At 45.5% G+C, this 27,547-nt stretch overlaps 1 protein-coding gene across 6 annotated transcripts in view; it reads right to left on the bottom strand.

Moving 5' to 3' along the window:
• SMOC1 (SPARC related modular calcium binding 1) overlaps window positions 1–26,455 on the bottom strand; it is a 164,729-nt gene extending 138,274 nt beyond the window's left edge. For 4 of the 6 annotated variants that reach the window (XM_025442533.3, XM_025442536.3, XM_025442538.3 and 1 more), the window contains exon 1: window positions 16,257–16,413. In XM_025442533.3, the coding sequence (XP_025298318.1) occupies window positions 16,257–16,355 (99 nt within the window). In that variant the 5' untranslated portion in view covers window positions 16,356–16,413. Of the gene's footprint in view, window positions 1–16,256; window positions 16,414–26,374 lie in introns of those variants that run through there. The other 2 variants (XM_049113302.1, XM_049113303.1) reach the window with 2 other exon arrangements.
• Between the last annotated feature and the right edge of the window lie 1,092 nt (window positions 26,456–27,547).

Raw genomic sequence — 27,547 nt, 5'->3', positions numbered from 1 at the left:
GCTAGAGGAGAAGACAGGGTCACACAGCACATGGAGAAAGATCACACCAAAAAGCATCTTTCCCTCCATGTAAGAGAGTCCTCCTGAGCAGATCCAGTTAGAAAGTGGAGGAATTTGATTTCTCTCTCTCTCTGTCTCTCTCTCTCTCTCTCTCTCTCTCTCTCTCTCACACACACACACACACACACACACTCAAAACTAATTTCAGTTAAAACAAAAGGTAATAGAACCACAGATTAGAAATCTTCCACATATTGATGGACTTTATAACTTTAATTCTGAGGGGGAAAACTAAGGGAAACAAAACAATTTGGGGTTCTTATATGAATCTCTCATATTTTCCTGTTATGCCCATTATTTTTATCCATAATTAACATTTACTGAGCAGCCTGCCATTATTTCTTTTTTTTTAATTTCTTTTTATTGTAGTTCAATTTGCCAACATATACATAGCACCCAGTGCTCATCCCGCCAAGTGCCCCCCCCGGGGCCCATCACCCAGTCACCCCCACCCCCCGCCCATCTCCCTTCCCACCACCTCTTGTTCGTTTCCCAGAGTTAGGAGTCGCTCGTGTTCCATCACCCTCACTGATATTTCCCACCCATTTTCTCTCCTTTCCCTTTTTTTCCCTTTCACTATTTTTTATATTCCCCAAATGAAGGAGACCATATAATGTTTGTCCTTTTCCGATGGACTTACTTCACTCAGCATAATACCCTCCAGTTCCATCCATGTCGAAGCAAATGGCGGGTATTTGTCATTTCTAATGGCTGAGGAATATTCCATTGTATACATAGACCACATCTTCTTTATCTATTCATCTTTCGATGGACACCGAGGCTCCTTCCACAGTTTGGCTATTGGGGACATTGCTGCTAGAAACATCGGGGTGCAGGTGTTCCAGCGTTTCACTGCATCTGTATCTTTGGGGTAAATCCCCAGCAGTGCAATTGCTGGGTCGTAGGGCAGATCTATTTTTAACTCTTTGAGGAACCTCCACACAGTTTTTCAGAGTGGCTGTACCAACCTGCCATTATTTCATTTAAGCTCCACAAGGACCCAATGAGGTAAGTAAAATCTTCAATTCACAGATGAAGGGGCTGAAATTCAGAGCTTAGTTAATCTGCGTAAGAACACATGGTGAGAAAGCACTAGAGCTAGGACGCAGGCCAGTTTCTTTAGCCCTATGCTAGCTGCCTTCTGGATGGGCAAGAAAGCAAACAGCTTGTCAGAAGGTTACGGCTCCATCTTCTCTCACCACCTAGCAATGATACGGGAGATGCATTTCATTCTCAAAGTAGCTGCAGCTTAATGGAAAGAAAAGCTGGAAACTAGGAATCAGCAGTAGATGGAGCTTAGGCTGTGGGTCCTTTCTTTTTCTAGGCCTCTCCCTGGGTGGGAAGAAGGTATAACAACACACCACTATGAGAGGGTACATGATCCTCAAAGCCAAAGAGAAGTCAAGACAGATAGACATGATGCAGCCAGTTCTCTATTCAGCCCCTGCCTTCAGGCTGCCTGGGCCAGCACAGCCCTGGATCTGCCCTAAGGTTTTCAGAAGTCACTGCCAGACAGGCAGGGAGAAAATGCCCAACCAAGTGTCCTGGACACTTTCAAACTCTCTTTAACAAATACAAAGGGTTTCCACCTCAACCCTCAAACTGGATATTGATTTTAAAAAGGCTTCCCAGGAAAATATTGTACCAGCCATAAAACATGCCCCCTGGGCTCCAGACCTTTTGCCATTTGATTCTGCATACGTCTGCACTGATTGCATTGCTTTTAACAAGCATTAAGAGTCTTACAGCAAGATCAACCTTGACTTCGTCAAACTGCATCAGTTCTGTCTCCTCTGCTGCATGTTCCTAACTGAAACTTTCAGCGTTTGCAGAAATCAGGAATTCAACTCTTTTAGGAACTAAAAAACCAGAACCCTATGAAATGGAAGGTACAAGAACACCAATGTCAAGTGACAAGATTGGTGAAGATTTCACATGTCCTGAGTTTGGGGCCACAAGTAAATTGGTGAATTGGCCTAAGGCAACTCAGAACTACAGTCCTCTACTAGAATTCAAGCTAGGTCCCCCTCCTTGACAGAACCTTTGCCACTTTCCCACATTCTCCAGGTCATCTTAAATGCAAAAGTCAGAAACCGAGCAAAGAGGGAAGAATCTGAATTCTGGCTCCGGCTCTGCCACTCATTGGCTGTGTGGACTGGGGACAGGTCTTACCTTGGGCATAAAAGGAAGGCATGCCTGAGATTTCTTCCCACTGTGGGATTATGCCATCAAGCTTATCTCATTTAAGGGGCCCTCCAGAATCATCCTCATCTGGCCTATTTATCCTACCTGGAAAAAGTCCAAATTTTTCCTGTGTTCCCATTTTCCTATCAGCTCTTAATTTCAGAACATCTGTATTGGTAGTAACCTTGGGGGTCATTTAATCTCCCTTTAATAGAGGAAGGAACTGATCCCACAGTAACAGGAGAGCTCCCTCTTCACCAGGCTGTGGCTGTCAGTGTCCAGCAACACTTCTTACCTCATACCCCACCCCATCACTCTGCTGGTTACAAATGCTCCAAATGCCAACATGGACACTGTGCTTGTTGCCCTCATATCCCTTTCACTCCCCTATCTTGTGCAGCCATGTGGTCAGGGGAGGGAGGAAGCACAACCTGACCCCATGCTCCAGAAATGGATACCCTGTCTCCTACCCTGCCAGTGACTGCCCTAAGGAATCTAGAACTAAGTCACTCACAGCATGGCACTCTCCTGGCCAAAGAAATTGGTTAAAAGAATGGGCATTTGACCCAGTTTAAATTGATAGGCTAAAAGCTAAAGTTTTCTTACACTGTCTAGGAATGAAGGCCCTCTTCTGAAAGGGCTACTTCAAGTCAATTCTCTCTTCTGTATTCTAGAACATAAGATATTTGGATAAGAAATACAGAATCAGGGATCCTTGGGTGGCGCAGCGGTTTGGCGCCTGCCTTTGGCCCAGGGCGCGATCCTGGAGACCTGGGATCGAATCCCACATCGGGCTTCCGGTGCATGGAGCCTGCTTCTCCCTCTGCCTATGTCTCTGCCTCTCTCTTTCTCTCTCTGTGACTATCATAAATAAATAAAAATTAAAAAAAAAAAAAAAAGAAATACAGAATCAGGGACACCTGGGTGGCTCAGTGGTTGAGCATCTGCCTTTGGCTCAGGTCGTGCTCCTGGGGTCCTGGGATCAAGTTCTGCGTTAGGCTCCCTAAGGGAGCCTGCTTCTTCCTCTGCCTGTGTCTGTGCCTCTCTCTGTGTCTCTCATGAATAAATAAATACAATCTTTAAAAAAACAAAAGTACAAAATCATTGCAACAATTCTGAATGAAATGCTAGGCTTGAAACTGAACAGACAACACAAAAGGCAGAGGGGAATGTTTGATGGTATAAATAAGATGCTGAATCAAACCAATCCTGAAACCCACCTTGTACTTTCCTTGGGTAAACCAGTTCAAAATGTGGTATCTGTTCTTATTATAAATTCCCAACTGATGTGTACATACCAAAGATTATACACAAAGCTGATCTACAATTACACTTTAAAGACCTTTTGATTAGCACTAGAGAGTAAAACCAGCTCATGCTCTTACTGCTTCCACTAGATTCTTCCAAGAAGATTCTCCTCCCTAGGCCAACCACCAAGAACTCAGAGCAGGTATCCCTCTTGGAGCTCTGCAGTCACACACAGCCTCCCCATCAGGAGGCCACTTCTGAGAAGTAAACAGTGGCAACTAAGTCCCTTTCCTCTGTCAGCAACACCAGAGACAAGAAAGATGGCAATGCCACACAAAATGTAGAAGCCCTTATCAGTATAACCTGTTATTTGTTTCAAAATCATTGATAATTCCTAATAAACTAATGGATTCCCAAATGATGCTAATATGAAGGTGTTATGTGCTTCCTGGTGGAAGTACAGATCAACTCCCACAAAATATACTTGCTAAAAAAAATCAAATCTGGTGGTAGATCAGTCAGTTAAGTGTCTGCCTTCACCTCAGGTCATGATCCCAGGATCCTGGGATCAAGCCCCGTGTCAGACTCCCTGCTCAGCTCTCTCTCTCTCTCTCTCTCTCTTTCTCAAATAAATAAATAAAATCTTTTTTTTAAATATCAAATCTGAAAAAAAATTAAATATCAAATCTGTATCTCATCAAGTCTCTAGATCCACCTCTCATTTTATAAGAAATATAAAGGATAGAGGAACGTGTTACACAACACTATGGGAATGTAGTCAATAATTCTAGTGCAGAAAACCCTGGAACAACCTGTTTATTAAAAAATAAATTACAGGGATCCCTGGGTGGCGCAGCTGTTTAGCGCCTGCCTTTGGCCCCGGGCGCGATCTTGGAGACCCGGGATTGAATCCCACATCGGGCTCCCGGTGCATGGAGCCTGCTTCTCCCTCTGCCTATGTCTCTGCCTCTCTCTCTCTCTCTCTCTCTATCATAAATAAATAAAAATTTAAAAAAATAAAATAAAATAAATAAATAAATAAATTACAAAGTAAAGTGGAGGTAGAGGGGAAACTCATAGATTCAAAGATATTTTAGATACAGATTAACCGATATGTGGACCTTATTTGGATCTTTTTTTCAAACTAACATAAAACCACAACTAAGAGACAATCAGGGAAATCTGAATATTAATTGAATTATATTATACAGGTTTCCCCTGCTATCTCAGAGTACAGCCTTCCTATGAAACATCTCATAAGCAGAGAGCCATAAAGTGAAGAAGCAATTACCATTAACTTACTTAGAAAAATTTTTCAGCATTCCCAGACCCAATATATAACCTCTTGGGCTTTTCTGATACCTTAGGACACAGCTCGTTAATTGATGCACAAAAGAAATCGAGAGAAAGCACATGTGCTCACAGACACAGTTCAAAGTTCTGACGGCTTGAGGCTGAGATGCTGCTGAGTGTGGTTCCCTTGGAAGAAGATGCACCTACCTCTATAATGGCTTGCTGCAAAGCAAACGCTGAATGCTATTTTTGCTTTCTTACTCTCTTTTTGTAAAGGCAAAAATCCTCCTGAGATTTCTGTGGGTTAGTGAAAACTGGTACTATTGTAGGTCTTTCATAAAAGCAAAGTGGCCGAATGCCAACTTCTAAAACATGGGGAATACCTGTATTAAGCAATTATTAATATTCTTTGGTTGTGATACAGTATTGTGGTTAGGTTTGTCTTTATCTTTTAGAGATCTATTTGAAAATATTTACAGTTGATAAAATATAATGTCTGAACTTGCAAAATAATCTGAAGACGGGTATGGGGATGGGTGAAAGAAACAAGGTTGGCTAGGAGTTATTCATTGTTGAAGCTGTGTAAGGGTTCCACGGGAATTCGTTATACTACTCCCCTTTTTGTGTGTATTTGGAAGTTTTCATAATAAGGAAATGTTTTTTAAATGAATGGAACAGATCCAAAGATGAAGGAGAGTCTGAATGCTTTGCCAAAGTCCTAGTGTCTTTTCCAGAATAGCCTGCTTACCCAAAGTAACACTTTTTAATATAAATTTCCCCAAGTAATTCTTTTGATGGAATACTTTCAATTGACACATCTTCTTTCCAAATATTATTCGCAATTTCTGAAATACAGGACAGGTGTTCTTTCCATAGGGTACATTAAAAAGTATAGTTCATAGAAAATATAAACTATCAAACATTAAATGGATGGCCAGTGTGGTGTATCTCACACTGTTTGTGCAACTTTAGAAACTTATTCATCTTATTTTCTACACCCTTAGCAGGCAAAGACCTTTCTCATCCTGATACCAAAGACAGAAACCATAATGACATATTAGATACATAAAGATGTAAAATTTAGTAGATTGAAACCACTGTCTTTTTATAGTGAAAGGCATTTGCCAGACATGATAGAAAAACAGATTAATATCCTTAGTATTAAAAAAACAAAAACTCTTCTAAGTCAGCCAGTGAGGCAGGGGGAAAAAATTACCACACTTATTTTTTAAATTAGCAAAAAAAATCTGAACAGCTGATTCCTAAAAGAAAAAGAGCTAATGCAGAGGTGAGAGAAGGAGCCACACCTGCACCCAGCCCTGGGCTGGGAGGAGGCATGGCCTCAGGGCCTCAGGAGGGCTGGAGGAAGGTGGCCAGCAATGCAAGGAGGCAGGGGAGCTGTATGTTTGGCTGAATGGCTCTGAACATGTTCTTCTGGGGAAAGGAAAAGTGTGATTAGCAGCACGGAGCAGACAGGGGAGCAGAGTACCCCGCAAAGAGGCATCACTTTTATTGTGTGCTCTTAAATTTTGTTGTGATGTATCCAAATGGATTTTTATCTTTTCTGGAAGATTTTATCATGTTTTATGTAAGTGCAAAATAGAATTTAAAAATCCAGGTATTCACTGCCCATTTTATTTTTTAAAAAATAAGTTCTTTTTTAAAATTTTTTTAAAGATTTTATTTGCTTATCTAAGAGAGAGAGAGAGAGAGAGACTGCGCACAAGCAGGGGGAGCTGCAGAGAGAGAGGGAGAAGCAGGCTTCCCGCTGAGCAGGGAGCCCAATATGGGACTTGATCCCAAGATCCCAGGATCACAACCTGAGCTGAAGGCAGATGCTTAACAGATTGAGCCACCCAGGTGCCTAGCCTCCTGCTTTAAAAACGTAAAACATTAGGGATCCAATGCAAGCTTTCCATGTCCCCTTCAGTGTGTCACTCACCCTCCTGCCTTCACATCTAAGTAACCTCTAACCTGAGCTTTAGAGTTATTATTGCCCTTAATTTTCTCATGCATTCTTTACATATGATGCACTCCTAAACAATATATTGTTTTTGCATGCTTTCAACCTTTATATAAATAGCATAATGTATGTGTTCTTGTACATTTTGCCTTGCTTCACCCAACATTTTGACTATAAAGTTGATCCATAAAAATGAGTACAGCTTTAGCCATTTTTGCTGCTGTGTAGTGTTCTACTTTTTGTATATACTATCATTCATATTTCTAGTCTCCTGTTGATGAGCATTTACCTGATTTCCAATCTTGTTATTGCTACCAAACAATGCTGCTATCAATGCCCTTAAACATGTGTCTTGGCCCATATTTAAGTGTGTTTCTCTAGGGCATATACCAGAGTGAAAGTAAGAAGTCAATTTTACAAAGTGATCATGCTAATTTATATTCCCACCAGCAGCAGTAAGTACATTTTTATACTTATGTCCCGTGCTAAGGTTAATTGGAAACTCTCCTTTTAAAGCAGACTGAGTTCAAAACATGCTGAAGATGAGTAGAAGGCCTGGTCCTAATGGTGACTAAACCTGAAGATCAGCCTAACTCATGAGCACAGGCTGACTGAGATGTGAACTGAATCCAAGAGGACTCAGGCTGGATTGAGACAGGTTTGGGACTTTTTTCTTTAATCATGCGTGTTTTAATCTTTATTATTGTCTTCTAAGATTAAAAAATGTTCATCGTAAATAAAATTAGTTTAATAATTACTAAAACAAGGGGCACCTAGGTGGTGCAGTCAGTTATGCGTCTGCCTTTGGCTTGGGTCATGATCCCGGGGTCCTGTGATCAAGCCCCATGTCAGGTTCCTTGCTTGGCAGGGTGTCTGCTTCTCCCTCTGCCTGCTCCCCACACCCACTTGTGTCCTCTCTCTTGCTTGCAGTATCTGTCAAATAAATAAAATTTTTAAAAAATAATAATTACTAAAACACATTTCATAGAAATGGAGCATCCCCATGATAATCACCATTAACCACATGACTTATAATCCACCCAGTTTTTCTATACATAAACCAACATTTTTGTTTTGCACAAACTGGATCATATACTCTGATTTTCAGTTTATGGTTTGTTAGTTTTTTTAACTGTTCAATATATCTTCACAAGGAAAGACACAATCTACATTTGTTGAAAGTTTTATTGTTCAACGAACATTTACTAAAGCACCTATTCTTGGGCAGGATAGAGTCTATAAAGAAAATTAAGCAACTCCACCATTAAGAGACTCCACTTTAAAAGGAAAGAAACCAATAGGTGTGGGTCATCATAATGGCCTCGATTATCAGGCACCATCTATGAGCCAGGCAATATACTGGACCCTTAATGAATGTGGTAAGCAGAAAAATGGCCCCTCAAAGATGTCCATGTCTTAATCCTAATAATGCCATGTTACATGGCAAGGAGGAATCAAGATTGCTAATCAGCTGACCAGGAGATAAGGAAAACATCTAGACTGATTGATTGATATAATCAATCACAAGAGTCCTTGTGGTATTTGTTACAGCAGGAAGAGGAAGCTAAGACACTCCACTTGCATCCTCCCCGCCATCCTGGACATAGAGGCTCAGACCTCCATTGGATAAATCAGGGAACTGAGGACCCATGGAGTTAAATTACTAGCCCAGGATCACAATGGCAGAGCCAGGGTCAAACTTGGGCCTGTCTACCTCCAAAGTCTTTGGTGAGGCTGCCCCACCACCTTCCTGCATATGGTTGGAAGTGCACCACTGGGCAGATGGGGATGTGCACTGACACGGGGCTAAGCAAAGCACGGGGTGCAGGGAGAACTGTTCTTGGGGCCGGCCTGGGGGGACTGTGTGGAGCCATTTGAGCCCTTCAAATGATGGGCAGAATTTTGACAGACAGAGATGGGAAGGAAAAGAGAGGTTAGGAAATACAGTGTAGTTTAGTACGGCCAAAATCTGGGGCCCGTAGTGGCATCCGGTGGGAGGTAGGGCTGAGCACGATGGCTAGAGACTAGTATTGCTCAAGATGAAATCCACTAGCTATATATGGCTCCTAACATTAAAATTTTAAATAACTGAAATAAAATTAATTAAAAATTCAGTTCCTTGGTTGCACTAATCACATTTAAAACTTTGACAGCCGGGGATCCCTGGATGGCTCAGTAGCTTGGTGCCTGCCTTCGGCCCAGGGCATGATCCTGGAGGCCCGGGATCGGGTCCCACATTGGACTCCCTGCATGGATGGAGCCTGCTCCTCCCTCTGCCTGTGTCTCTGCCTCTCTCTCTCTCTCTCCGTGCCTCTCATGAATGGATTAATAAAATCTTTAAAAAAAAAAAAAAACTTTGACAGCCACGTGTGTCTAATATTGGACAGTGCAGATATAGAACATTGCCATCCCAGCAAAAAGGGCTGTGGGACAGGGCTGCTGACAAAGGGAAGTCACTGTGTTCAAGCTGGTCAGCAGCACCTGCATCCGAGGGAGTGGGGAGCAATCCGTGGGCTTTCACAACACTCTCCACCTCACTTTCCTACCTATTATCTACTTCGGTGTCCTCTCCCCAGTTTTGCAGAGTTCTCCAGGAACAGATACACAATAAACAACCACCAAAAATACTTAAAGCTCCCAGCACTGTCCTAGAGATGCTTCCCTAGTCCTAAAAATGAACTATTCTGGGAAGTAGGTCCAGTTTTTCCCCATTGTCAATACTTAAAAAAAAAAAGAGAGGGGGCACCTGGGTGGCTCAGTGGTTGAGCATCTGCTTTGATTCAGGTTGTGATTCCAGGGGCCTGGGATCGAGTCCCGCATGGGGCTCCCCACAGGGAGCCTGCTTCTCCCCCTCCCTATGTCTCAGCCATTCTCTCTGTCTCTCATGAATAAATAAATAAAATCCATAAAAAAAAAAAAAAAAAGGAAGAACATTCAGCCCTTATCTGAATCAAATCCATGCTGCCCTGTGAAATGGTTTCTAAAAAGGAAGGGCAGAGTCACTCATATTTGTATAGTATTTGTCGGGTTTCAGAGCATCTGCTGCATTGTCTCCTGGAACCTCACTGAGTACTGTCTTCCCAGAGGAGGTGAGGGGGGTTGGAGGGGGAGGGCTGGACTGAAGCTCCAGCTCCCCTGAGCAGCCTTTCCCCTCTCAGCAGAGGCTGCCCCCACTCTGGCTCCGAAAAATGGAGGCTGAAATCAATGTCTGGGAAGTACGCAGGGCTCCACACCTAACAAGCTTAGATTTCTGCCAAAGGTAAGATTATTTTGTGATCTAGCAATTGAGTTTAGAATGATGTCAGATGCAAAGGGAAATCCAATTAATTGCTATAATGACCCATGTTGCTTTGGGGTCTTTATAGGGCTGTTGGGAGTGTTCTCAGAGATCCAATTCTCCTATCCCCCCGCTGACGCTGGATGCGTGCAGAGCACATATGTACAATGCTAACCCTGTTTGGCAGGCCTCGCAAGCAGCTCCGATCGATTTCTCATCCGCAACTCAACCCTTGTCCTCTCCCAAACAGCTCCGCGGTGACAAACGAGGAAGGAGGGGGCCTCCGCACGGACATCCCCCCCACGGCCAGCAATGCCAAGAACTTGGCTGCTTAAACAATAGATCTCTATGTGGTGGGGAGAGAAAGGGTGCCCTGTACCTGCTAAGCAAGGCTATGCTCCCTTCCCCCAGGCTCTGCCAGGGGGGTGAGGGAAGAGGCCAGAATGAAGACAGGCATCAAACCAGAAACACTCCCTTGTCCCCCCACCCCCCGCCCCCTCAAGGGGCAAGGAAGGCCTCTGACCCAAGCATCAGCTAGTGAACTTTTCTACTCTGTGGGGCTGCGACTCAGATGTACAGAGTTGATCCCCCTGAGCAAGGGAGAGGGAAGACTGCCCACTGCCGACTCAGCCTTACAAATGAGCCCTTTGGCCAGCTGATGTAGATATTTATGCCAGGGCCTGGGCCTGCTCTGGATGTAAGCAGCCAAGAATTGAAACAAAAGCCAATAATCACTCCCCAACGTGGTATTTTTAGGTAGGGCCACATGCACATCTGGAAGAGGGGGAGCAAAAGGAAGCAAGACAGGAGTCCCTACTCTGGGAACTTTTGTTCGTCTGACTATGGATGCCAAGAATTAAATTAATCAAACTTTAGTGCATGACACTCAAAACCGGTCTACGCAGGGCCCACTTTCATTTTTTCATCTAATCAGCCACTAATATTTACTAATGGACAGATACTTTCAAACCCATCCTTCTCTCCCCCAAGAGGTAAAGTATTGACACTGACTTACACTCACCATATGGCTTATCCCACCATGTGGTTCCAACTGCCTGCTCTCCAGTAACTTCACCCTAAATCCTGTGTCTGGCGTTACCTTGCTCTTCCTTTCCTAGAGCATTATTATAGCTATACATATTCCTAGAAGATATTTTCTTTAATCTTAGCTCTTTTTAAATTTAGAAAAGATGATACGCTCCATCTTTTGATGTATTTCTTTTACTTAATATCATATTACTGAGATTCATCCATATTTTTGCATGTCACTGTTGTTCACTTGTTCTGCTGAGTAGAATTCTCCACTGTGTGAATACATCAACTAATCTTTCCTCTAACTAGTAGCTTTTCCAGGCTTGTAGTATTGTGAACATGGTTCCTTAGGTCTCCTTCTGGACTTGAGTTTCTCTTGGGCATATGTACCTAAGAGTGGAATTGCTGGGCCATAAGAAATGTGACTTTCAACTTTGAGAGATAATGAGATAATATCAAAGTATTTTCCATTTGGGGTGCCTGGGTGGCTCAGTCAGTTAAACATCTGTCTTTGGCACAGGTACTGATCCTGGAGTCCAAGGATCAAGCCCCATATCAGGCTCTCTGCTCAGCAGGAAGTCTGCTTATCCCTCTCCCTCTGCTCCTCCCCTCACCCCACTCCTGCTCACTCCCTCTCAAATAAATAAACAAAATCTTTCTTTAAAAAAAAGTGTGGGGGGGATCCCTGGGTGGCTCAGCGGTTTGGTGCCTGCCTTTGGCCCAGGGTGCGATCCTGGAGTCCTGGGATCAAATCCCACGTCGGGCTCCTGGCATGGAGCCTGCTTCTCCCTCTGCCTGTGTCTCTGCCTCTCTCTCTCTCTCTATCATAAGTAAATAAATAAATCTTAAAAAAAAAAAAAACATTTTTTAAAAAAGCATTTTCCATTTGATAGAATATCCTACAGTTTCTTTTTTTTAAAGATTTTATTTATTTATTCATGAGAAACACAGAGAGGGGAGAGAGAGAGAGAGAGAGAGAGAGAGAGAGAGAGAGAGAGAGAGGCAGAGACACAGGCAGAGGGAGAAGCAGACTCATGCAGAGAGCCCGACGTGCGACTTGATCCCGGGTCTCCAGGATCATATCCTGAGCTGAAGGCAGCACTAAACCGCTGAGCCACCCGGGCTGCCCTTTCCTACAGTTTCTAAGATGATTATTTCTTCTTCCTATCCTCAGTTTCATTCCTTTAAATTTCACATGTCAGTTCTATCAAAATGTTTAAACCAAGTTCTTTGCCTAACACCTGAGTAGCATTTCATATAAATCCCCCAGGTAATAAGAAGGGTGTCTGTGCAGACACAAGGACCCACCCCAGTCCAGACATTGAGGCAGACTAGTCAAAAGGAAAGGAACTGTCTAGAAGCTGCTTCACATTTGGGAAATGCAAAATAGAAACAGGGATTAGGATAGAGCCACAGCCTGTTCCCCATCCAAGTTTGCTTATTCCGTCCTTCCTCCTCCAAGCCTCCCATAACCACCACACATACTAATTTTTAAACAAAGAACAAAAGCCTAAAAATGGGGGGAAATTACTTGTGAAGTGACCAGTTTCAGGTTTAAATGAGAGCAAGGGGTCTAGCTTGGACATCACTGTAGAGTCTGATTCATTTCAGTAAACATTTACAGAACGCTTTGCATTTTGACCTAGCACACTGACAAATAAGATCTCTATTCTGCCCTCAAGGGAGTGTGAGTTTGTTCTTTCACAAGACAGGGTTGTTTGTGATGTGCCAAGGGAGCAAGTTAGTGCCGAAAAGGTGGATATGCTGGCCTGATCTCGAGATGCTCACCATAGGAGGATCAGCAAAAGTTAGAACACAAGTGAACCAGATACAGGAGTTGGTTGATTCTCACCAAAAGGGTGTTCTGCAGGAAAGTTCCTGGAGAGTAATGCAGGAGCTGAGTTCTGAAGAGCAAACGAAGCCAGTGAGAGGAGAGAGAACAAATAAAGAATATACATAAAACAAGAAACCAAATTCCTTACTCAGACTTCTTGACCTTCCCATTTTCTCCTATTTTCAAACTTGTTAAATCTATTTCCTGCCTCCAGTCGTGCTAAAGCACTAAGAAAAGTGGAACCCGTGGAAGGCTGTTCAACATGCACCGTCTCACTGGTTTTCCATAAACAACAACAAAGTCCATCCCCACCAGGCGCCTGGCCCTGTGCTGAGCCCTGGGGATGTGCTAGTAGATGGGTCCTGTTCCCGGCATCACCCAGCTCCTGGGCTTCCAGGGCAGCAGAGAATTAGACAAAGACAGGCAGTTGACTTGGCCTGACCATCAGCCAGACTCCATCAGCCTGGGAGAGCCCCTCCCCCGCTCCACCCTCTCCTGAAACATTTTCAGTAAATTGTACAGGATTAAAGAAATGGCTGCCTCGTCGGTAATTAAAAGGATCCTGACCAGCGTCCCAGGTAGCCAAGTGGCTGCTCAGAACTCAGAGACCAAAAAATCAGGTGCTTCCTACATAATAGCCTCCAATCTGATACTTGATAGCTGTTGGTTTCCAGAGTCAAACAAATGTCAGGAATTTTATGAAGGCAGGAAGCAAATAAGGGAGCAAGGATTGGGGTCTAGGCCTCGGGGGAGCTCAATTAGTGAGCCAGATAAAATTAAACCAAAAGGGCATGCTCTCGGTTTCCTAGAAAGCCAGCTGGAAAAGATGCCAGTCCTTAAGCCTCTGTCACTCAAAAGATTAACAGAAGAGACCTAGGGGTGCCCAAGGGAATACTGCAACAAGCCAGATGTTTCTGCTCCTCCTCTGACGCGGCCACTGGCAACCAGAGCCACACTTCTCAGGCCACCAAGAAGCCGCAGAAAAGAGCCAGACTCTTTGGAGGTAGGTTGAGACTCAAAGACATCACCTTTTAGTGATTCAGACACCAAAACATATTATCAGTGCTTTCTTACAGACTCCCCTGATGCACCCAGGTTCAGCACTGTCTCACTGAGCCATCTCTGCCTCTAACAGGAACAGCACTGCTGAGGTGGGGGGGGGGGCAGTTAAGGGGGGTGAACAGTCCCTGCAGCTGCTTGGTGGCAGGGAAAGCACACCACCTGTAAATCTATATAAACTGAGATTTGGCTCCCAAAGCTCCATATGCACTGAGAGTGTTTCAAGCAAGCCAGTTGGATTCCCGGAGTCTCACTTGCAAAATGGCACTAAAAAGACACCCCCTCCTTGTTCTTCTAAGCATAAGGGATCGAGGAAAGTGCCTAGTCCCCGTGTTCCTGAATGGCAGCTCTTAATGTGGCCTATACATGCACCCAAGTAACCACACACTCAAGACAACAGCTTCCCCTTGGTGCTTTTTAAACGTGTGTGTGTGAGAGAGAGAGAGACAGACAGACAGACGGACAGAGACAGAATGCAGCTGGAATCCACACAAGCCTATTGACGGTTCCTGTTTTGTTTCATCATGTCTATCAAATTATTAAACTAAAGAAGCTGGAGGGAAACCTAACCAATGTCCCCATTTTTCCCTGGAGCCCCTAGCGTTCCTCCAAAAGTTGCTTCCTCCAATTTCAGGAGGCAGAGAAGGAAAGCCATATGGCTTGAGATGCTAGACATGCCCAGCAGCAAGCGAGCCCCCTACCATTTGTCTCCAGGCCTCTCCTGTGGGCGGGCATCCAGATTTCAGTCGGGGTGCTCTGGTCTGCGTCTGTGTCTTGACTGTTCCTAATTATTGGAGGGAACGCTGTGGCTCTCCTGACCTCGGAGTTTAAGAGCTGCGAGTCCTAATATCAAACCAAGCAGCTTCATTTAAAAGCCATCCTCATCTGCATCCATAAAAGTCCCTCCCGGAGCCCACGCCTGCCCCAGCTTCGGAACGCCTGCTGTCGAGGATTTACGACACGCCCTGGATCTAATCTGCAGCACCTTAACTGCTCCAGTGGCACATCTGGTCATAAAAGCAAAGGCCGGCACAACACGGCGACAAACACTTTTCTTTCCTAAGTGGCTGCAAATCTGATCTCACGGTGATAGCGGGGCTCCCACGTCAGCAGCCAGCATCTGGGCAGTCATTAAGACTCATCAACCTTTGCAAGGCTTTTCCCCCACACACAACAGCTATAAAGATGATTTCGCATATAGCAAGAGCTAGGAATAAAGAACCTGTGATCTGAACAGGTGGCAATGGGGCTAGGCCCAGAGATATCCAGGAAAAGCCCAGGTTGGTTACGGAGCCAATCTTGTTTGCACAAAGATCCCAGCTGCTTCCACCCGGACTCTCAGGCTGCCAGTTGGGGCAAGCAGCTATCCCGAGAGACTGCCCTGACATAAGCTGATTCTTGGCCAGAGATCGTCTGGATTAAGTTTGGTCAAATGAACCACCAGGTGGTTTAAGAGCACATTTTTTTAAGGCAGCGGAATCCTTCAAGTAGACCAACGCTGGGGGGGGGGGGGGGGGGGGACAATAACCTAGACCAGAAAGGAACACAATGCCTTCAGTTCCAGGCGAGTTTACAATGCTCTGGACAGCCTGTCCTGCGCACAGAATTGGCACGTTTCAGATGACTCGGAAACTCCAATCAGACCAAGGTTCAACAAGTAGTTCAACCTCCCAGCCCGGGAGCCAGGGGAGGGGACTCCTGAACACCGCGCAGCTCCTCTCCGCAGCCCCCCACCTCCACCCCTCCTCCGGGGCTGTGCCCAGGAGAGAGCATTAAAATTATCTGCTGTGGGTTTTACGAGCAGCGATCGCTTTGTAAAACAACAGCAACACAAGGTCCTTGCGTGGCTCTCGGGTAACCTAAAACTCTGGAGGCAGAGCTGCCCCCGCCGCCCGCCAAGGACGCCAGCGCACGGGACCCGGACCCGGACCGACCGGGCGCAGCGTGAGACCGCAGGGCAGCGAGCCTCTGTCGCACGCTGGAGGCACCCGCTCGCAGCAAAAATGCCCCGGGAGAAGATACGGGGGCAGAAAACCCAACAGTGACAGTTCGAGGGCGAGGGGGGGGAGGGGGGAGGCGCTGCAAGAAAGGATGGGGGTGGAGGTGGGGGGAGAACGAGAGAAATGTTGATTCGCCCAGAAGCCCGAGGGGACTGCGTGGTAGGTGCTGGGGGGTGGGGGTGGGGGTGGGGGTGGGGGCCCCGAGGTCGGACACCTCCCTTTCTCTGCCACCCCCCGCCCCCAGGGATGCGGGCAGGCGACCTCGGCCTCCGTCCGCAGGTGGGCGCGCGGCCGGGGCGCACTTACCCTGGGGCCCGTGGTGCGGTGGCCGCCAGCTGGGGACAGCTGCACCAGCACGAGCAGCAAGTGGGGCGTGAGCAGGCGGGCGCAGCGCGCGGGCAGCATGGTGCCAGGCGGGCCGGGCAGCCGGCTGCGGGCGGGGGGCGCGGGCTCCGCGGGGCGCACGGCTGCGCCTGCCTTCCTGTGTCCGGGGGCCCGGCGGCTGGCGGCCGGCGGCTGGCGGCGGGGCTGCCTCGGAGCGCGCGGTCGTGAGCCGCCGGGGAGGCCGCTGGAGCGCGAGCGTGTGCTCTGCGCGCGGCGCGCGGCTCGGCAGGGCCGCGGCGGCAGCAGGTTGGACGCCAGAGCCCGGGCCATGGGAATTCCCGTTATAAACCCCCGGGGGGGCGGGGCGGAGCCGGGCGGCCCTGACTGACGGGCCGACGGGCCCGTAGCAACCGACCCTCCGGCAGGTGAGAGCCAATGGGAGAGCGGAAAGCGGGGCGGCTCGCGGTCACCCCCGCCGAGGAGCGACACCCGCTCGCTCTGCCGGACGGGGCTCCCCGAGACCCCGGGAGGAAGGGGAACTTTCTCTTGGCCCTTCTGTCGGAGGAAGCCTCGGAGAGCTCCAGCAGCCCTAACGCCCGGAATGCCCACAGGGCGACAAATCGTGCCTTGAGAGCATGTGTCACTCTCCACAGAAGTCCACAAGTTGTCACAACAGTCCTGCAAAATAAACGGGGAAAATACCCCTGGCCCCATTCTTCTGATGAGGATACTAGGGCGCAGAGGAGCTGAGAAATCTGCTTCCCCGCAGCATCGACACCATGAACAATTGAGAAGGTGACCCCCGCAGGGCAGGCTGTGCCTGGCATTGAGAGCGGAGGGTGGGTGCATTCACTTGTTTCGAAGAGGCTTCCAGCGCGTGACAACCCAAGCCCTTCAGCACAGGAGGAGATAGGATGATGTCCTAAGGCATCTGCCTGCCGGCGAGGGCCTCTGCAGACATGGGGCAATGCCCACCTGTGGCCCTGCGGCAGATATAGGATTGGCATCCAGGCATCCTAGCTGCCTGCCTTGGACTGAAGCGCCAACGGACAGAGACTCTGGGGCCTAGGAGTTCTGGGAGAGGAAGTCAGAGGGGACCTAATCTCCTATTGGGGAAGCGGAAGGAAAAAATATTGATGAGAGGGGTAGTCTATGGTAGCAAAGGTCCCCCACTGGTTCAGAGAGGGGAGAAGAGACCTCTCCTGGGTGTTCAACCCACTTGGAGGTGATAGTGTAACAAAAGGTACAGCCAGATATCGGAGGGCTCTGCCCAGGGTGGTCTCCAAAACACCATCTTGGGAATGGTCTCTGCTATATCACACCAGCTCCTGGACAGGAGCAAGATGATCCACTGCATTCAACCCAAGAGAACCATGGCTTCTCTTTTTATGTAGAGTCCAATCCTTAGTGTTTACTTCCATTGGTAAGGACCACTCACTTCACGAGGAATGAATCCTTTCTCCAACCAGACTGGAAGCAGCAGTAGTGCGTAATTCCTACCCCCCTGTCTGTGCCTGAAAGGTCCTAGCAAAGGTTAGCTCTGCTCCCTTATGCCTTCTCTCCTGGGCTGTGTGAACATGCTTCCCACCCAATTCCTACTTCCAGTTTTGCCCACCCCCCTTGCCCCATCTAGACTCTACGATACATCCTTCTAAAGAGCAAACCTGAATATCCAGCTCCCTACTTAATAGACTTAAAGTCTCCCCAGTGCCTCTGATAAAAGAGCCCAGACTGGATGCTTGAACAATAACAAAGTACTCGCAGTTCTCCAAACAAAAACAAAGACCACCTTCAAGAGAACTTCCTATCTTCCTCTGCTGAGAAGTAACACAGCAGTCAGACATGCTTTCTGGACTAGACAGGATGGGTTCAAATCCTGGGTCTGCCACCTAGTGGCATAACCTTGCACAAGTCACTTTACTTGTCTGGGATCCAGTCTTCCCCTCTGTAAAATGGGGATAAAAAGTCTCTACTTCATGAGTTGTCAGGATTAAATGAGATGGTTAAGTTAGAAATATCACATTTAACATAAGAAGGGGGAAGACCAATGCCTCATCTCATTTTATCCTCAGAACGATCCTGTGAAATAGAGAGGCAGACCCAACTTTACAGGTAAGTAAACGGATACGCCATGAGATGGTCACTTCCTTGCCTCATTTGGCTGGCAAGTGATGCCTGAGATTCAAGGCCAGGTTTTCAGATTCTAATTCTGCCTCTGTCGTGTGATGACTACAGTGTCCAGTCTCAAATGCGGTAGGGTTAGATGCTTCCTGTGTGCTGCACTGGGAATTTCTGCAGCGACCTGCAAAAGAACTAAGACTCCGGAGCTTCACTGAGGCTCAGGGGAAGAGCATGGAAACAGCCCCCTATGACCTGGTATCCTGGAAATTCGCCCAGCTGGATTTGTGATACCTTGTCCAGTCCTACCATGCCTCATATGGCACTTATATCAATTTCCGTGTGCCCATGTGTTCACCCACCAGGGGTGGGCAGGATGGAAATGTTATCATCAGGCTCAGTGCATTGACAGGTTTGTCCCGACTCCACCACCTGGCCACGTGCACATCATCAAGCTGGTCAACTACTTTCTGTTGCTGGAATTATTGAGAAATCTGTTGGAGTCAGTAAATATGCTTGCAATGGCCCCCCAGTATCTGGCAGCTCAGCGCACCCAGGGAAAAGGCATTGCAATCGTCCTTTCCATCCATAACACCGCATGCTGCTTTCCAGCCAGAAAGCCGATTTCCAAGCGGCTGCTGGTCCAAAAGTCTACATTTTCTGGATTTCGACCATGTAGCTTAGTTTAAAATATGAGCAACTGCTTTCCAGTTACTTTGCTCAGCAAGTATTTTCTTTCCCTCTGGTTGGCATGCAGGGCCTGTCGTAACCATGGCCATCATTCAAATGATGCATTTTCTTCTCCTGACTCCTCCCAACCCCAGAGAAGGTTAGAAATTCCAGAGAACTACTAGTCCCAAACAGTGTCTCTCTGCCAGGCTCAATCTTCTGATCCAAGCAAAAAGTGAAATTGACAAGTTCCTTCTTTCCCTGGAGGCCAGGCTTATGGTCCAAAAATAAATCTGCTATTCTGGCATCTGGTCTGTCCAGTTTCAGCCATACTCCTTGTCCTGTGGGACTTCTATTTGCAAGGGGATATTTCAGTAGAAGAAAAATAATACTTTATATCCCCTATTGAGGCCTGAGGGCCTCAAATATTTAGTATTAACTAGGAATGCCCGTTTTAAGAGTATCTGTTTCTGTATAAGCCAGAGGAGTTCTGCGTTGTCTCACATCCCAAATAGAACCTTCCCATTTATTTTAACAAGCACTTTAGTGCATCTCCTTCAGTGCCCAGCACAATGCTCACTATTATGAGGAATCTTTGGATGCACACCTTGCCCTCTGATCGATTACAATTTAATTTAAGATACGGAGCAGACAGATCCATGGAGACCATATTTTAGAAGCAATATGTTTTGAGACTCAGCAGGGACCCACTATAGACCTAAGGACCTGGGAAGGCTTCATAAAGAAGGTAGATCTTGAATGTGGCTTTGGAGAAAAGTCTTTCTAGAATATAAAATACCATGATTTATGTTTCCTTCACTTGTGATAACAGCTACCGACAGAAAAAGGTGAGTTGTGTCCAAGGTCCTGGATTCTTTTCAAATATACTGGAAGCACTCAGAAGCCTGGGATACCAAGAATCTTGGGTTAAAAAAAAAAAAAAAAAAAGGAAAATATGTAAGGTGTGAGGTGATGGATATGTTAATTAAGTGAATGGGAAAAGCCTTTCATAATGTATACAGATATCAGCATGTTGTGCACTTCAAATATCTTACGATTTTATTTGTCAATTATACCTCAATGAAGCTGAAAAAATAGGCATGTCAAAAATATTAGCGGGACTTGAATGATTTAGAACCTTGTTTCTCTCTTTTATACAGAAACTCTCTTCAAAGTCAAGGGTAGCTCCCTCTAACCCAGGCTTCTTCCAGTATCACTCTGTCATTTTTTTTTTTTTTTAGATTGACTTATTGATTTGAGAGAGAGCATGCAAGCAGGGGGAAGGGCAGAGGGAGAGAAAGGAGAGAAATAGAAGCAGACTCCCCACTGAGCACAGGCCCTGACAGGGGGCTCAATCCCAACCAGAGCCAGACCAATCTGGTTGACCAATCTGGTCAACCAATCATGACCAGAGCCAAAACCAAGAGTCAGACCCTTAACCAATTCAGCCACCGAGGTGCCCCTACTGTGTCATTCTTAATAAGCAGCTTCTACCTCAAAGTCCAAGATGGCTGCTCAAGCTCTAGACATCCCATCTATTTTCGTATCAGCAGAGTGAGAAAAGGGTAAAAGAGGAGCATGCCTCTCTCTTTAAGGACATCTCCCAGAAGTCACATTTCATTTTATCCATAGGACCACATCTAACTACAAAAAGAGACTGAAAAAGTTTTATCTTAATAAAAGATAGATCTTAAAAGATCTTAATAAAAGATCTTTTATTAAGATACCTTAATAAAAGGCCATCTAAAAATTAGGATTTATGTTACTGAGAAGAATAAAATCCAGGGAGACACTAGCAGTAGGGGCTATCATTATGAGGCCTGGAGTTGCCAAACAAAAGAATCGTGAACCAGGCAATAGAGTTCAGAATGTTAAGTTGTGGCTCTCCTCTACATCTGCATGTCCAGCGCCCTCATGCTCAAAAATATTAATAGGCTTAGGGCCAGACATCCATATTTTTTAGATATAATCGACATATAACATTGTATTAACACAATGATTTGCTATATGTATACATGTGAAATGATTACCCCAATAACTCAACCTCTGTCTCCTCAAATAGTTATTTTTTTTTTGTGATAACTTTTAAAGCCTACTCTCTTAGCAACTTTCAAATATACAATATAGCTTTATTAGCCTCATCATGCAGATGAGGAACTGAGGCTTAACCACAAAGGTTAACCTTACCAGGGAATCCCTGGGTGGCTCAGTGGTTTAGCGCCTGCCTTTGGCCCAGGGTGTGGTCCTGGAGTCCCGGGACCCAGTCCCACATCGGGCTCCCTGTGAGGAGCCTGCTTCTCCCTCTGCCTGTGTCTCTGCCTCTCTCTCTGTGTGTGTCTCTCATAAATAAATAAATTATTTAAAAAAAAAAAAAAGGTTAACCTTACCAAAGGTGGGCCTTATATTTTGCATGCATATCAGAAGCTTTGGCATCCTCTTAAATCTGTCAGTCCTAAGAATCAAAAGCACATGGTATATTCGCACATGCTATTTCGTGTATTATTGAAGGTTACTCTTATTTCCACATGTATGAGTTTTTCCCCACTCACCTACGTTATCTTTCATTTACCTGTTTTATTGTTCTCTGCTTTTTTATACTGGAGCCCATGAGCCAAAGATCCTTTCCAATGTCTTCAAACCCATAACCACCATGCTTGGGGGGTGTCCAGAGGAAGCGTTGTTACAAGGTCCTTGTTTAAATTGGGGTTTAAGAGTTCATTTCAAATTATCACCATATAGTCCTAATCCATTGGCACAGAGCCAAAAAACTTAATCAAACAAATTTTATCATATCCCTACAGTGTGCCAAGTATTGCACCAGGCACTGGATGTACAATGAGGACAAAGAAAGTGACTGACCTCACGGAGCTTAGAGTTTAGTAGAAAGACAGACATTAAGCAACTAATTAGAAACAATTTATTCACAAATTCCAATTGTCCACAGTTCTGCAGAGGTACAGGGAATTTGGAGAGTTACTATAAAGAGTGTCTAAAGGGGCGTCTGGGTGGCTCAGTCAGTTAAGCATCTGCCTTTGGCTCAGGTCATGATCCCAGGGTCTGGGGATTGAGCCCTTGTTGGTCTCCCTGCTCAGTGCAGAGTCTACTTCTCCCTCTCCTCCCCATCTCCCACTCTTGCTCTCTCTCTCTCAAATGAATAAATAAATTCTTTTTAAAAAAAAAGTATCTAACTTAATATGGAGGGTCAATTTTCTTGAGAAAAGTTGAGATCTAAAGGAAGTCTAGTTTAAGCTGGACAAAGAGAAGGGGGAGAATGTTCTGAGCATAGTGAACAGCACGTGCAAAGTCGCCAAGGCAAGAGAGAACGTGGAACTAAGTTTGCAACTGGATCATTCTTAACTCTTTAACTCTCAATAGCCCAGGAAAAATAATTATCACTATTCCCATCTGGGTCTGATGGACACATTTAATGTTTTTATATTTCCAAGTCAACTTACAAATAATTTACAGAAGTGTGAGTAAAGGGATAGTGTACTAGTTAGCTATTGCTACCTAAAAATTACTCCCCAAACTTAAACAAGGAACGTTATCTCACAGCTGCTGAGTATCAGAAATCTGGGAGTGGCTCAGCTGGGTGGTTCCGGTTCAGGGTCTTTCATGAGGTGGCAGTCAGGGCTAGAGTCACAGGCATGCAACCTGTGTAGTCATGAAAAGTCCCATTCTTTTTTATTTTTTTAAGATTTTATTCATCCATTCACGAAAGACAGAGAGAGAGAGAGAGAGAGAGAGAGGCAGAGACACAGGCAGAGGGAGAAGCAGGCTCCATGCAGGGAGCCTGATGTGGGACTCGACTCGATCAGGGCCTCCAGGGTCATGCCCCCGGCCGAAGGCAGGCGCTAAACCGCTGAGCCACCCAGGCTGCCTGAAAAGTCCCATTCTTGACCTAATAGTGTGCTGCTGCTGTTTTGAAGTTTTTAGTAATTTTTTATCAGGGAGCCCTTCCCCCATTTTCATTTTGCCCTGGACCCCATGGATTATGTAGCCAGTTCTGGTTATAGTGAACCTATTAGCCAGAACTATAGTCACCTGGGACTAGAAGACCCACTTTCTAGCTGACTTTCATGGTTGGTAGCAAGCTTCCGTCCCTCACTGGTTGTTGACAGGATATGTTCCTTCTCCACATGGGTCCTCACAGCAGGTTAGCTGGCTTCCCCCAGAGCAAGTGATTGGAACAAGAGCCCAAGATGGAAGCTGCCATCTTTTATAACCTAACTCAGGTGACATACCATCACTTCTTCCATATTCTATGATTCACACAGATCAATCCTGCCACAAGGTGGGAAGGGACGATACAGGGGTGTGACCACTAGGAGGCAGGGATCAGTAGGAGCCAACTTGAAGACTGGTTACCGCATATAAAGCTAAAAACAACTTTGTTAGAAATGTGAATAAGAACTTAAATATAGGGCAGACCCGGTGGCTCGGTGGTTTAGCGCCACCTTCAGCCCAGGGTGTGATCCTGGAGACTCAGGATCGAATCCCATGTCAGGCTCCCTGCATGGAGCCTGCTTCTCCCTCTGTCTGTGTCTCTGCCTCTCTCTCTCTCTCTCTCTCTCTCTCTCTCTGTCTCTCATGAATAAATAAATCAAATATTAAAAAAAAAGAACTTAAATATAGGGACACCTGGGTGGCTCAGTGGTTGAGCATCTGTCTTTGCCTGGGATCATGATCCTGGGTCCTAGGATCAAGTCCCATATCATACTCCCCACAGGGAGCCTGCTTCTCCCTCTGCCTATGTCTCTCTCCCTCTCTCTGTGTCTCTCATGAATAAATAAAATAAAATAAAACCTTAAATATAACAAGCACAAAAATTTATTTCCCATTTCCCTTGTTTTAAAAATAACATACCTGAAATAAATAAATTTGACTGAAAACATCCATACACCAAATGCCATGAACTTGTAACATATTCATCTTGTAAATACTGATTCTGGATTTCAACTGTATCTCTAAGTGATCTAGCTCATCATGCCTTAATGGTTCTCCTGTTTGCATTTGCATCATCAAAACACAATACTTTTGAAAGTTTTGTTGGCTCATGCTTTTAAATTTTTTTTTTTAGTTTTTATTTTTTTGGTGACACATGATTTCATTGAAGAAAGTATGGCCATCTTCTTTGTTCCATAACTACAAAACATTTTCATTTCCAGATTTACAAACACAATCTAAAATCTTCAATCTAATATTTTCATTTCTGCCTTATCTATTTCCTCTTTACACATACATGGCCTTCAACACTTGTCTACTCACAAACCACCTCAAGTAAATGTTGGTGCTCAAAAAATCCAAAGTATAGTCAATCTTTTTGACAAAATAGGAAGGTTCAGGCTCTTCCCATAAAATATTGTGAAATCAAGTTCATCTTGTTGAGTGATTCACTGAATGAAAATAGCATATTTCCTTTTTGTCCTTGAAAACATATTCTTGGGGCGCCTGGGTGGCTCAGTCAGGTAAGACTCTGACTATTGATTTCAGGTCAGGTCATGATCTCAGGGTCATGAGATCCAGCCCCATGTCAGGCTCCATGCTCAACAAGGAGTCTACCTGAGATTCTCTGTCTTCCTCTCCCTCTACTCCTCACCTGTCCCCCCTTCACACACACACACACACACACACACACACACACTGTCTCTCTCTCTCTCTCTCTCTTTCTAAAATAAATCCTAAAAAAATATATATATATTCTTAATTCATTGATAATTAGCTGGAGGAAAATACACTAAGATATCATCATCCAAAGAATCATAGACTAAGATTTCTCTTACATAATCAATGTCACCATCATCATTTGCTTATATTCTAGAATGCTACTGCCTCTTTGCATTCATCTTCCGATTTATGTAATAATTGTGAAAACTTGTTATCAATTTACTTCTCTTTACCACTAAAGGTAGAAAATTAAAAACCCAGAATTTTCAGTTGTATGCAATGAGATTAAAAGTAGATCACAAAGATGGTATCTAGGGATCCCTGGGTGGCGCGGCGGTTTGGTGCCTGTCTTTGGCCCAGGGCGCGATCCTGGAGACCTGGGATCGAATCCCGCATCAGGCTCCCGGTGCATGGAGCCTGCTTCTCCCTCTGCCTGTGTCTGCCTCTTTCTCTCTCTCTCTCTCTGTGTGACTATCATGAATAAATAAATAAAATCTTTAAAAAAAAAAAAAAACAAAGATGGTATCTATAAGTTCTTTTATATCTTCTTGAAAAAAGAAATAATACTTTAGGCAACAAATTAAGAAAACTGAAGGATGATAAATAGCCAATGACCAATGACACTACTGCTTCATCCTTCTAGGTAAGTCCCCCGTTCTTCAGTTTTCTTATTTTAGTCTTTTTCAGCATAGTTGGGAATAAATGGTGAGTAATGATGAAATAATTCCTAGCAGGACAAAATAAATGTTTCAAGACACAGGAAAAAAGTAGGATCACTAAGATCTTGTAATGTATCTTACATTTATAAAAGGGTTCCAGGGCACCCATATCATAAGTGCAAGATCAAATGAATTTTTTTCTATGTTGAAAAAAATGGGTAAATTTCATCTTTGTTTTTTGGAAGACATCTGAAAAAAGAATAAAAGCCAAGAAATATTGATGCTTTACAAAAGATGCAAGTGCTTTTAAAAATCAGCTAAAAGGTGAGGGGCACCTGGGTGGCTCAGTCAGTTAAGTGTCTGCCTTCAGCGTAGGTCATGATCCCAGAGTCCTGGGATAGAGCCCTGCATTGGGCTCCCAGCTCAGCTTCTCCCTCCCTCTGCCTGCCACTCTGCCTACTTGTGCTCTCTCTCTCTTTCAAATAAATAAATAAAATCCTAAAAACTAAACTAAACTAAGACTGGGTCCTATGTCCCCTAGATAATAGTAACACAACAAATCTAGTGGATTTGGGAGAAGTGGCACCACTGACACAACTTGAAGCAGGTACTCTGCATGTTCCACCCACATCCTTTCAGGCCACAAGTCACCATGCAGCCTGCTAACCTCAGGTGCCTCTTCTTTCTGCCTGAGAACTTCCTCTGACTACAAGTGCCTGTTCATCCTATGCAGAGGGCAGCCAGAAGTACCTTGGAAGGTAATACTCCCAGGAGCAACACTTACCTGATGGAGAACCAGAATTAGTGGGCACATTACTCAACTTCCTTACCTCCCAGCAAGACAATTCTGAGGTGTGTTCCTCAGTCTCTCAGTGGGTCCCCCCCACCCCAGGATTAAGCCCCAGCCGCCCACAGCAGTGACCCTCTCATTAATGAACCATTAGTTGGTATTTCTCTCTCCCCTGGTGCACTTCCACATTCCCTTACCGTGCTTCCTTGGATCACCTCCAAATAAACTACTTGACCAAAATTCCTTGTCTCAGAATCTGCCATGGAGCAAACTGAAACCAGGACGCAGGGTGAAACCACATCACGATAGAGCCGTGCAGCTGCGGCTCCAAACATCACTGGGAGGGCTATTCTTGCTCTACCGGAACCCGGGTGCTATCTACACAGAATGAGAAATGTGGGCTGATCCAAGCAGGACAAACAGCGAGGAGACTAGTTCATGATGGCAGATTGCAGCTTAGAAAAAATAATGCCTTTAGGGGTCATTAGAATAAGAAGCTGTCTAAAACCATCAGGAATGCTTTATTCATTTGACAAAAAGTTGGAATGGGCTCCCAGGGGTGGCAAATGGACAGTCTGATCTCATTTAAGAAACATCCTGGGGCAATGGATCAGCCCTGGGCATTGAGATCGAGGGCTAGGATTCCAATCCGGGCCTCTCTGGCCATTCCCACCACCACCCAAGAGAACTAGCAAGATCTTTGCAGAGTTGCTGGGAGAATGAATGAAACCATGGGCTGAAGTAGAATGCTCTGTGTTTTTCATCTTCTTTAGCAAGATAACTTGCCAACTACCTTTGGCTGCAGGCTGGGGCAGGAACTTGCCTCCAGCAGATGGCCTTATTTTGGAGAAGCTACTTGAGTCTCTTTGGTCATGTAAATGAAGGGTCCGAAGGTATCCTGGGAGAAAGTGTACAAGCCCTTTCTTGTGCTGTAAGCTTGGCTCTTTTAGAGGAATCTGGTCACTGGGGAGAGAGAGGGGCCGGTTCTGCTTCTGGGCAGTGACAGGCTGGGGCCTTTCTGACACACTGCCCTCCTGGAGCTGCACACACCCAGGGGGTGGCTACAAGAGTGAGTTAGGACCACGAAGAGCTGGCATATGGGGCCTCAGGCCCCAGCGAGGTGCACTTAGTCCTGGAGGTGGAAGACAGGCACCATCCCTGGAGGCATTTCAGTACCTGCCACAGCCTCCAGACCGGAGGTTTCAGCCCCCCCGCCAGGCTCTGCCTCCCACCTTAGAGGATTCCTTCACCAGCTTAGCTAGTGTGGCCCTTCCCTCTGGCTGCGGAAGGGACTCAGTCATGCCCTGTCCGTGAGCCACCCTGCTGCAGTGTGGGCCACCTCCCAGGGAGACACTCGGGGACTTGCAGCA

Source organism: Canis lupus, chromosome 8 (genome assembly GCF_003254725.2).
Source record: "Canis lupus dingo isolate Sandy chromosome 8, ASM325472v2, whole genome shotgun sequence".
NCBI lineage: Eukaryota > Metazoa > Chordata > Mammalia > Carnivora > Canidae > Canis > Canis lupus.
The sequence above is the reverse complement of the archived record's forward strand: the minus strand, read 5'-3'. Positions and strand labels throughout refer to the sequence as shown.